This window comes from Cariama cristata, unplaced genomic scaffold (assembly GCF_000690535.1).
Source record: "Cariama cristata isolate BGI_N322 unplaced genomic scaffold, ASM69053v1 scaffold3279, whole genome shotgun sequence".
Lineage (NCBI taxonomy): Eukaryota > Metazoa > Chordata > Aves > Cariamiformes > Cariamidae > Cariama > Cariama cristata.
Window position 1 is genome coordinate 3,484 of NW_009635065.1, and position 12,697 is coordinate 16,180.

Below are 12,697 nucleotides of genomic sequence, written 5' to 3' on the forward strand. Positions count from 1 at the left end.
ATGGACACCTCTTTCCCGGTATGAATAACTGTTAACTTCCCAAACATTGAACACATCTTTTTTTTATCCGTGATAAATAACTTTGCAAACAATGCACTAAGTCCTCATAAGTAACTAACAACCAACCTCAAGCATCTAATTTTAGAAGTCTCAATTCAGGTGTCTCCTGAGCAAGGAGCTTACTTAAACTGCCTAAACAAAGCATCTAGGACTATTTCAGATGCCTAAAAATATCAGAATTCCAGTTATCACTTCAGAAGCGTCTCCCATAGGTCCTACGCCATACCACTGTTGTGAGGATGTCTGTGGTACCCTAGAGTATATGAAATGATATTTGGTTCCTTTATTTGGCATCTGAATCCCACTGTAGGTTGATCAGCTGAATAGCTCTCCACGCCATATTGACCAAATCTCCATAGACTATAAATGGGAGCTCAGACATCACAATCATGTGTACAGACCTACACGGTAGAAACTGCAATGTTGTGTGTTTGATTCTGGGGCTGAGTGCAATATTCAGCTACTTGAAAGTACATCTTCTTCTGTCTGAGATTTCTGCAGACTGACGGCAGAGGTAACACAACACCTACAATAGACCTGCATCCTTCTTGAGCAAAATGCAGGCAAGAAAAGAAATACAAATTAATCTAAAATGACACTGGACAAACAGGTTTAAGAGAATTAATCCATTTTTCAGTAAGCATAGTATATCTTCAATTTCATGGAAGAGAAAAAGTTAACTTCAGTTTATTCCGTGTTAAATTTGGCCAGACGAAGTCTTAACCTTCAGGTTCAGGTGAGCAGAAATCTATTTTGTGGTTACGTGTTCTTCTTTGAGGTTATCTTTGCAAAGATTTCCACCCGTGTCCAACAGGTAAAGTGAGAATCTCTTATACATCCCTCTGAAATGCCTTTTCCATAGAGCCTAAAAGCATTAATTTTTATTACCTGTCTCAGGGGCCTACTTACTGCTAATGCTAAGTATGGCTGGTTGTCTTGTATATCAAGTAACCTCATGACCCAAAACCAAATTGAAACTTTAATAAATCCATCAGGCAGCTGCTCTCTATTGGCAAGATGCTCCTTGGCCTAAATGCTGGTGGGACACCTGGTTAAAACAGTATCTAAAAGCAATTCAGAGTTGGGGGTTACATAGTTACAATATGAATGCTTCTGGAGAATCATAATTCATAAAAATCTTCATTTTGTTCTCTCTTCTTTAATTCACAAGAGCACCAGATATAAGCCTTCCGTGTACCGAAACGTAGGCACTCACCTAAGATATGCAAAATGTCCTCCTGGTAGCCTACTTTTTTTTTCCCCAGTAGATAGATAATACATTTTACATTGAACACAATGTGCACAGAACATCTCTGCAGATAGGGACAGTTCCTGGCCGAGTACCTCTCAGCACTCATGAACCTTGCATTACACTCCACGGCAGAACTCGTTAAGACAGATGGAAGAGAATCTATGATTGCCATTGTACAGGCACTAGGGTACCGTCTGGTAGTAAGGGAGCTGGAGGTCATTACCTCTTTGAGTTACATGGCAGCTAGGACTCAAGTATTTTACTTACTGAGCAAGTGCTGTAATCATTCTCAGGTTTAAAAAAGGAAGACAGAAATCTCCTTAGATGCTTAGAAGCTGGAGACATCTCTCCCAAATCTAGCATATTGAACATTTGACTATTTTAACTAGATATCTAGAATGAAATAGATACTCGATGTAGCGCTCTCAGTGGAGAGAGAGAGACACACACATTTGAGAGTTTCCATAGCCTCATCAAGTGACAATTTTTATATTGGAAGACTCACATTGCTCATTCTCTCTTCACTTTCCAGATGGAGTTTGTAAATAACCACCTGAGGTTAGGTACAGATTAGTAGTGTGTGGATTAATTATATGAAGGCATTCTGGCACCAAGAACAGAGACTTGTCTTCTGGTGTGTATTGTCCTTCAAACTAAAGCCTCTAGATGACCCTCACACACAGAGACCGTGGCAATGACGTAGCTGAGACTATCTGGTCGAACACAAGTATTTTATTCCTATCGTGGAACTAACAGCACGGTTACTTGATGGGAAACTAAGGATACCCCATGTGAAAGTCAACGGGTAAGTTTCGCATTTTTGAGACAGATTTGTTCCATCTCGTCTTAGCAATCAAAATGGATGACATTCAGTCTCTGCAGTTCACCTAGGACTAGCTCTACACCTGCACAGGCCAGTCACTGTGGTAGAACTTGGCATTTCAGATTTGTTTTGACTATGCTCCCATCTAGCGGTGTTTGCATAATACAACTTCCCTTTCTACTTTTTGGGGACTTCATTTTTTTCATGTGGAATTTCCCCATGTTCTTGTGATTCTTTTCAAGCTGATGTAAAGTTGTGCTCTGCCAAGAGATATTTATTCATCAAGCTGTTTCTGTCTAGCCTTGGAGACTAAGCAGTCTGAACATTGACTAACAAATTACAGTCTGCTGGGCTTCCTCAATGCAAGCTAGGAAGCTGAGACTAAAAAAACAGGACCTGGAACAATCATCTCCGTTATTTGTGATACCACAACTAGGAACACAGTCACCCTGCAGAAAGATTGAGCAGCATCTCCAAAGGATGACTGAAACAGCTGGCATTCAGTAGCTATCTGGCACTGAATCCAGGCCCTAGCCAGTTTTAGACTTCAACACATCTGTAGAACTCAGTGCTGAGCTGATAGCAACGATGAGCATCATAGTAATCTTTCACTCAGTTGTCATCCTATCTATCAATGTAATTCCACCCAGGTCCAAAAGCAGTCAAAAAGAACGCTAAGAAAATGCTAATTCCAAACAGTGCGTCAGGAAAAGAATGGTTATTTATGTGCATGAGAGATTGATGACAACAACCTCTCCAAGGCTTTTGTTTGTTTCATTATCCCCTGGGGTGTTTCGCTAGTCTCAGCTCTGAAAAGGTTTTTAAGGAAAGAGCTGAAGGGAGGAACACTCTCTACCTGACAGAATGGAAAAGAAGACTTCGTGTATCCAGTTGGCTTTAAAAAAAAGGAAAATACGGAAATTATTGGAGGGGGGTGTCTTTGCCAAACAAGGAGCTCGATTTCTTTTTATCTCCATGAGAAAAACAAATTTTTAAAGAAAATAAAGAGGGATACAAAACCTTGAGAAGCAAAAGAATTTTTAAGCGGATTTCAATGTTCCTGTGGTTTCAGGGAAGAAACAGTGTTGATCTCAAAGGTTTGTTGATTGACACAGAAACGGGACACACTTCCAACATTTGCATTTGTCAGATGTTGGCAAATTGGATAAAAATTGGGGGTTTGAATGAATAAAAATTCAAAGGAAAATTTTAAATTAGATCTATGGAAAGAAAAGTGTATGTCTTACAAAGTTACGCTGTCTTAAGTGGCCCAGAGGGAAATTATCAGATGTGTATCCTTACGTGGCCTTCACTGCTATGGTGTCCGATTACCTCCCCATAATGCCTACACGTCACGAGCAACGTCAAAAAGGAGGTGCAGTCTGAAAGGCAGAAGATGACTTCTGAACTAATATCTAAACTCCTGCTATTGTCAATGGAAAGAAAAAGATCGTTTCCTTAGATAATTTAGCTCATACAAAGTAGATATGTAAAACACATTGGATGGATTACAGTCCAAAATGCTTGCTTCTCTCTGTAGACTATAAGAGGAGTCTGAGGTGAGGACTTAGATGAAGATGTTCAAGTTAGGTGACATTAATCCCGCTGAAGATATTTCAAATAGATGCTGTTAAATTAGAGCATGAGATCTGGGAAGACAATGGACCGAAAAAAAAAACCTACCAAAGTTGTATTTGTAATAGGGGATGTTTTTAGGGAACCCCAGGGCTGAAGATTGTCCCTCCCAGTCTGTGAAGTGTCATGGCTGGAATTTGTGTTGCCAGGTGTGTAAGCTTGAAAAAATGCACCCCATTAATTCACTGCCAATACGTCTCCCAACTCCAGATGAGCTGACAAGAAGAGCTTATACAGAAGAAAAAAAAAAGAATTATCTGTTCAGTTCATTTGCCAGTATAGCCATAACTGCAGAATTGTGTCTAGTTTTGGCCAGTAAGTATTTTTATTTTTATTAGTATTTTTGTACTAAACAAATCCAGAAAAGGTCAGCCACAGTCTCCAGGGTTTTGGAAAATGGGATTTGTAAGGAAACATAGAGAATGAGGTGATTCAGTGCACAAGACAGGAAAATTTAAAAGAGCACTATGACAAGCAGTAGGATTTGTCTAAACTGTATTTTTCTGATTAAGGGTGTGGTAACTAATATCTGAGTTCTCAGTGACAAGAAATAGGTACTTTCACAAGATGTTTAGTTCTGTTTGGTTTAGGGTGAATTAAACTCCTTAAATCTGGATTCCTTCATTTTATCCATTGGCAAGATTGCAGGGTGACACAACTGGAAGGTGTTTTTGTGCGTGTTTGGAGTTTCTTTTCACAGGGCAAACATATCCTGAGCGTGGTATAGCTGTTCATCATACTGATTTTCATTGGTGGAAGTCAATTTCTTTTTCAGACTCCTTCAAATAAGAACAATGGCTGCTTTAAAGGTCATGCTACGTACTTATATATAGTGAATATATAATATGCATCAATATATATTAGCAATGGAAATATGGCTATGTTACTACTGGAGCAATTAGACCAAATGCTTCTTTTTTTCACAACAGGAGGGAATATGTCAAATCTTGTGATGGCATCTAATGAAAGAAGTTGATTTTTAATTTGCTTGCACAGACTGAAATCGTGTTAGAAAGTACCCTTGTGCCAGAGAAGAAGCAAAGGCATTACCTCAGTTTTAAGTGGTCTTCTCACTATGTGGAGTAATAAGTAATACGACTCTTAGTATGTGAGAAATCTTTATAGCAATCAAGTGACAAGTCTGAAAATGCAAAGACCTTTTTTCACTCTTTGCTTCTATATTTTGTCAAGAAACTTTCATTATTTGAGTCTTAACTGTCAAGGTCTTCATAGGAGCTAACGTTTCCTGTTTTATTACTAGGACAAAAGTTATGACAAAGCAAGAGTGGAAAAACAAGACAGTTGTTACAGAGTTCATCCTCCTGGGATTTGGGAATGGCCCTGGACTGGACTGTCTTCTCTTCCTGATGTTTCTGTCAATCTACATTGTGACCATAGCTGCAAACATCTTCATCATTGTGCTGATGGTGTCAAATTGGCACCTTCGCACCCCAATGTACTTCTTCCTGGGCAATTTGGCTTGCTTGGAAAGCTGCTACAGCTCAAATATCTTGCCGAGGATGTTGCTTAGCTATCTGAGTGGAGACAAAAGTATTTCGGTCAACGAATGTTTTACGCAATACTATTTCTTTGGTTGCTTGGCGGCTGCAGAGTGCTATCTCCTCGCAGTGATGTCCTATGATAGGCACCTAGCGGTGTGCCACCCCCTACACTATCCATCCTGTATGAACGGCAAGCTCTGTCTCCAGTTGGAAGCTGTATCTTGGATAAGTGGCTTTCTATCTAATTCTATACTAACATTACTGATCTCAAATTTAGATTTCTGTGGACCTAATGAAATCGAACATTTTTTCTGTGACTCAGTCCCAATGATAAAACTCTCCTGTAGTGACACTCATGTGGTGGGACTTGTCACTTCTCTTGTGGCGGATGTGTGCTCACTGCCTCCATTTCTGTTGACCTTCTCATCCTATCTCTACATCATTGTCACAATCATGAGAATTCCTTCTGCCACTGGAAGGAAAAAGACCTTTTCCACTTGTTCTTCGCATCTTACTGTGGTGATTCTTTTTTACTCGTCAATATTAACTGTCTATGAACTTCCTCATCATGATACCCAAATCTCTCCAAACAAAGTCTTCTCGGTTTTTTTATACTATTCTCACTCCCTTGGTCAATCCTCTCTTCTACAGTCTGAGAAACAGAGAAGTAAAGGAAGCTCTGCAAAAACAGATAGGTAAATTGCTGGCTTTCAGAAGGCTGCTTTCTGTGAAAAAAAAAAAAGGGAGTGATAATCCTTAATGAGTTGCAGGTTCAGACAAAATTACACAGCTTGTGAATATCGTTGATTTGAATAAAGCTTGAAAACATGTAGCAGTACATCTTAAAAATAAATAGAGAAACAAAATAGTTAAATAATCTTGCCATCAGTTGGAGAGTGGTATGAAGAAAGAACATGAATATGTAGTGAAGACTGTAAAGTAAGCAAAGGAAATCCATGAATGTCATTGTGTATGTATTACTGCACGTTGTATCTTCTCGCCTGTCTGCTTACTTTCTTGTTCCTCATTACAGCCAAAACTCAGTTCAGGAAAAGTTGAAATTCAATTTATAGCAGGTAGGCCATTTCTTTATTAATGTTATGTTCTTGGATTACTCTTAGTTTTCACACCTGTGGTGTAGATGTCTACATCAAAGATAGTTATCTGGACTCCCTTGATTGCAAATGAAGAGAGTGAGAAACATTGCTTGAACGTGGTTCACCTGATCTATTTTGGATGTCTGGTTTTGGTGAACACAAACCACCCTTTAGAAGGGCTCAGTTCAGTATACTAAAGAACTGCTAGCTCATACAGAAGAACATGCAATGTAGACATCCAGTCTAAATTAATTAAATACTATCCGTGTTTGGACTGATAATTAAAACCTTAAAGTGAAAGCGAAACTCCCACAAGAACATTACAACAACTTCCAAAGAGGAATGCCCACTCCGTTGACATTTGGTGGAGAGGAGGGGAGGTAAATGGAAGGGACCGTCTTTACCAAGTTGAAACTAGTTCATTTTGCATGTCTAGTTTTACTGTCCTTGATAACAATGAAGAAATAGGAAGAGCTATTTAGAAATCTTCTGTAGGTTGTGGAATTGTGATTGCTATGTGTGTTCTTATATTTAACATGGTTAAAAAATTAAAAGAAATAGCGGTTAGCAAAGCTTTACACCTCACTGAAATGTCCAGCAGTGCAATAAGCAGTGGAGAAGAGGCAGCGTAGGAACAGGGGTGGCTTTCACAGTAAGGAAACACAGCTTTTGAAAGCAGTTAGCAGAGCAAGAAACGGCTAACGGGAAACATCCCTGGGATCTGGAAGAGGGAGCAGCTGGAGAGGGGATTAGCAAAAATAGAACGGAGTAAGTACCACTTGCCACACAAAGCTGCGTGAGACAGGAAAAGCTTTCTCATCCGTTGGCTAAGTTTAGGCGTTTAATTAGAGCTCCAAAAGCAAGCGTGCACGTCTGTCCCATAGCATATATGTACAATAGACCAAATTAACTAGGCCCATAAATACCTATATTGCTTTATTTACTGCAGTGGATATCCATTAACACTTGGACATCTGCAATACAAACCCTGCATGTGTGTTAGTCACCTGGTTTCCAAATGTACTCACTAAATGGAAAAAGGCACCTCTACATTGTGATTTATCCGCACATTTTGACTTTTGAGGCTATGATGAATTATGCCTAAAAAGTGTCTGTTCCTCTCTTTTGATTATAGGGTAAGCGACTCTATGACAAGCTGCTCAGATGTAGAAATTTAGAACTCAAACCACTTGACAAACATAGGTCTTCAGTGCCATTTGAGACTCCTAGGAGAATCTTAGCTGGTCTCCAGTGGATCTCTATCATATTCGCCAGTCTTAAGCAGATATTTCGGATACTCTAGAGCATTTTAAAAGTCACTAGGTATGTCATCAACAATTAAACCACTGGAGTACAGATATCTGAAGTTAGGCATGGTGAATCTCTCTTTGACATGCTACCAGGTTTCCTTACCTTGTACAAAATACTTTGTTCAGTGTGGGCCTAGGACACTTCTCAAAAATTAGTTTTGGAAATCTCATGCTGAATTTCTGATTTTCTGAAAAGTTCAGGTAAGATCCATTTCACCTGAATTTATCCATTCAACCAGAGGCTTTTTAGCTAAATGACATGCTGCTACTGCCTGCCTGATAATAAAAAGAAGGTGGTACGCCCATCCTCAGACAGATATCTAAAACAAATGGTGTGATTTGGTTTGGGGTTCCTTTCTCTCCATCAAGACAGACTTGATTAATTAATAATTCAAACAAGCATCTAGCGACGGGTGTTTTCCTCCTCCATTAGCTTAAAATGGAGACTCACACTTTGCTATTTAAACTTTATTTTGAATTTAAATTTTAACCTAATTGTTGTTAACTTTATTGCTTGTACTCATGTAAGATTAAAAAAAAAAGCAAGTTAACTTTCATTAATTTAAATTGTTCACAGTTTACTACAATATCAAGGGAGATGTTTTGTCTTCTGAGTATGCTTGCTAATGAATCCAGAGAGGGGTTCCTATCTCAGGAATCAATGTACGACAGCACGTAGTTCAGAACAGCTGAACCACACACTTTCTTGGGGATCCTACAGCAAACTATTCTCAGTTCTGAAGTGTTGCCCAAAGGCAGAAAAAGGTATCCCAGTATCTGAAATCATGAACAAAGGCATCATATCAGAAAACCTGGATTGCTTCTTGTGAAAATTGAGGTATACCAGTATTTTCTATATTATTTGTTAATGAAAATTGGCAAGAAAAATGCTTACTGGTATAGATGGCTCAAGAAAAAAAGTAATTTAATGTTTTTAAAGGGTGGAAGAGAGTGCATCTGAGAACTCCAGATGTCTGCAATGTACACAGTGATGTCTGAGCTATGTGTTAAGACTTTCATGGAGATGTAAGAGATTTGAGTACTTCTAGCAATTAGCTTATTTTAGATTACTTCTGAAGAATGAACAAAAATAACAACTGAGAGTTGCTTCTGTTCTTAGATTTTAAGGGAAGCGTAAATGGGTATCAACTACTGATGTTTGCTATATGGTTGTTTACAGAAACAACACAAAAGCTTTTCTTGATCATTCAGGAAAACATTTCCCTTGCAAAAATATGAATTTTTTTAAAAACCCTCCTTTTTGCACTGAAATGAGGCTTTTTTTTAAAGAAACAAAGTAGTTGCTCAGTTTGAGAAAGGGAGGTTCTACCCACAACACAAGACAATCCAGTTACAGAGTAGTTCAGTAAACTGAATCCATCTAAACCCGTGAATGCAATGGAAGGTGCTCAGGGAAGTGGCTGATGCTATTGCAAGACTGGTATTTGTCATCTTCAACAAATTAGGGTAGGTTTCCAGTGGCAAAGGAAAAGCAAGTGTGGCTGTCTTTAAGAAAGCCAACATGAAAGATTTGAGGAATGTCAGCTTCACCTCAGCCTTGAAGAAGAATATGGAGCAAATCTGCCTGGAACCCATGTCCGGGTACATGAAGAGTAGGAAAGGACGTGTAACAGCACAGATTTACTGAAAACATATCATGCCTGCCCAACCTGATGTCTTTCAATGACTGGCTTTGAGTGAGTGAGGGCAGAGTGGTGGATGTCATTTAATGACTCCAGCAATTCTTGACATAGTAGCCTTGTAGCCAAAATGGGAAGATCTAAACTGGATGGGAAAACATTAGGATGGTCTGGACCATCAAGGCTTTAATGAGTACTGGTCAACAATCCGAGTCTAGCCGGTAGCTGTCTGTAAGAGGCAGCCTTCATGGGCTAATACTGGGACTAATGCTGTTTCACATATTCCTCAGTGACTGGGAAGATGTGATGGAGAACATCCTCAAGAGTTTCTATATGACAGAAATGTGGGGTCAGGGGAAGAGGGCCACAAACAGTAACTTCACGATGTACCAGACAAATGCCAAGTCCTGGTCATGGCACAAAAACCACATAAGTATAGATTGGGACTGAACATCTGAGGAGCAGTGCTGCAGAAAAGGATGCCGGGTTCCTGCTGGATGGCTTGCTGGACATGAACCAACAGTCTGTCCCTGCATTGGAGAGGAGTAACCATCTAGCCAGTTGGTCAAAGGAACGCACCCATCCTCCTCTGCTTGGCACTTGCGAGGCCACCTGTGGAGAAAGGTGTCCTATTTTGGGATCCCTCTATGCAAGAAATTAATAAATACAAGAGATTCCAGAAGAGGTCCACTAAGATGATCAGAGGGAACACCGGTCAAGATGGTAACATACGGAAAGTGTGGTTGTTTTATAGCAACGCAGACTTGTTACTTCGCTTTACTGTGAAAGTGTATAGGAAGGTCAACCAGTGTTGATAATCAAAGTGCAGGTTGGAGGGTGCCTTAACTGCAAACTATTTGGGAGGACCTTTCCCCGCTAATGCTGCTTTCTGCTAAGCATGTAGCTGGTCCTTTCTGCGCTCATGAGTGGTTCCTCCACATAGTGACACTAATAAAGATAACTGGATTAAGTGAGAAATACAACCAAGTTTTCTGACTTACTTTTGTAGCTAGCATAAAGACATGTAAACTGAGAAGGTAATTCAAATGTTTACCTCAGATATGGTTATTTACATCACAAATATCTAAATACAGACAGATGCATTGCAGATGGCCTACAAGAAGAAAGTTTCATACAATACTGAATTCATAAGCACTTGTCCAGTTGTACTGAATAAAGAACAACAATAATTCAAAAAAAATCACCAAATTAGCAGGTCATTATTTTATATTTTAGCAGTGATAAGACCAAATAGTAAAATACATGTTCTGTCCGTCCTTCAGTCTTCAAACATACGACTGTACCATCAAAAATTTTACTCTCCTTTATTTATTTGGAATCTCTATATGCATATATACATGCATGTGTGGGAAAACATTTTTTTTTCTAAAAACAGAGCTGAGAATGTAGTTAATTTCAGTTTTGTAGGAAATGAATTCATATTATACACACAGAAAATTCACAGAAGTGAATTGTTGATGAAATCATATTTCAGAAAATACCATTTGAACTGAAATATGAAGTGGACATGGCAAAATTTTAGCTTAATTAAAAAGGAAAACAGACAAATTATAAGGAAAATCCTAGCTCTTCTGCACTGAAGCTCATTTTTTTCTTATTACCTCATTATTATCACGTGTTGCTTTTTTTTAGTGTGCTTCTCGAAATGTTATTTGCCCAGCTATATTTGATTGTCCCACTTACTAAATAATGGAACCAGTTTCAGAGCAGCTAGCTATTTTATCTTTATCCCTATAAAGACTTTTTTCTCATGTCTTCCTTGTTGGCTTATCTGTTGTTGGAGAGAAAGGTCATCTCCTTTTCTGCCTGTGCCCTACAACTTTGTCATATTCAGCACTTCTGAGTGTTTCCTCTTGGCTGCTATGACATATGATCGATACATGGCTATATACGGCATAGTAATGAACAGTAGAGTGTGTCTTCATATGGTCATGGCATGCTGGATTGCTGCCATTCCGCTTTCTGTAGGACTCACTGGTTGGCTATTTAGCGACCCCTTTTGTGGCTCAAAGGAAATTGAACACCTTTTGTGATATCGCTCCCCTTCTGGATCTGGTCTGTTCAGACACTTCCCTATTTGAGCTTCTTGTGTTCATTGCTACTGTTGTAATTGTTTTGATCCCATTTACTGTGATAGCAGCCTCTTACATTCAGATAATCCATAGCATCCTCCAAATGCCATCTGCTGAAGGAAGACGCAAAGCTTTTTTCACCTGCTTTGCTCACTTCGTGGTGGTGACACTGTTCTACTGCACAACTGGACTGATACATTTAAAGCCAAAGTCCAGTCTCTTGGCAAACAGCAGGAAACTGGTGGCTCTTTCTTATACAGTAGTGACTCCTATGCTGAACCCAATCATCTACAGTTTAGGAAACAAAGAAGTAAGGCGTGGTCTGAGGAAGACATTTGACAGAAGACGATTCTTCAGCAAGGTTCTTGTGCCTAGATAGTCTGATTGATTTTCCAAAAACTGGTAATAACTGAAAGGTTAAAAAAAAAATAATCAAAGAATTAATGCATTCCTCAAAATCCATAAAGGGTTTGGACATTTTAGTTTTTATTGGAAAATACTGAGAATATATACATAATCTGTATAATGAATAAATATTTAATGTAACTGTTCAAAATTTTACAGATACTACAGAAACAAGCCATAAAATCTGTAGATCAACTACAAAATGTTTTAACCTTTTTCACTTCTTCTACACAATGGTTAGCTTTCAAGCGCGTCTAAAATAAATCACTGTCATAAGAACACATGACTCCAGCATAAACAAACCTAACTTGTAAGAAAATTGCAGCAAAGTCAGGGAAAAAGAGTGCATATTTTCAGGAAAAATACACCAACAGTTTGCTAGCATATTGGTATAGTTCATCCCATGGTAATCAGTTCCTCCCACCAGAAAATAAAGAGTAAAGAAAGAGATTCAGTTGACTGGATAGAGGAGTGGGATTCAGTTCAAGATTATGACATTCGACTGTAGGTATTTATACGTAAGTCAGCACCTACGTGCCCATCAAAGTCAATGACAATCTAGGCAATATAATCAGCAGCATTTAGAGAATGAACAACTGAGAGGAGTTTGCTTTGGCTGGTTGAACACAGATAACTAGTACTGCTGGAAATGTCCTACATCATCTTACGTTGGTTTCAGTGCAAAAAAGGTTTGAGTTTCCTATAAGCCTGTGTTGTATCTGTCAACTCAAATGTAACAGATAAACCTGGGGACTGCCGGCAGCCAAGGATGTTTTGGGTCATACCTATATTGCAGCTTAGTCAAGCAATGTGCTCAGTGGTGTACCCAAAAGACCTCCAGCTGCCATATCAGAAGAGTGGCAGGGAAATGCAACCCGGG

General features: G+C 39.0%; 1 protein-coding gene across 1 annotated transcript; it reads left to right on the forward strand.

The window, feature by feature from the left end:
- Positions 1-5,031: 5,031 nt before the first annotated feature.
- Positions 5,032-11,791, forward strand: LOC104167189 (olfactory receptor 5B21-like; the record flags this gene model as incomplete). The annotated part of the gene is given in 5 exon segments (XM_009707374.1): positions 5,032-5,878; positions 5,880-5,999; positions 11,124-11,152; positions 11,154-11,363; positions 11,365-11,791. Coding segments are annotated over 5 exon segments (1,633 nt in total), but the record flags the coding sequence as incomplete, so codon positions are not given.
- Between the last annotated feature and the right edge of the window lie 906 nt (positions 11,792-12,697).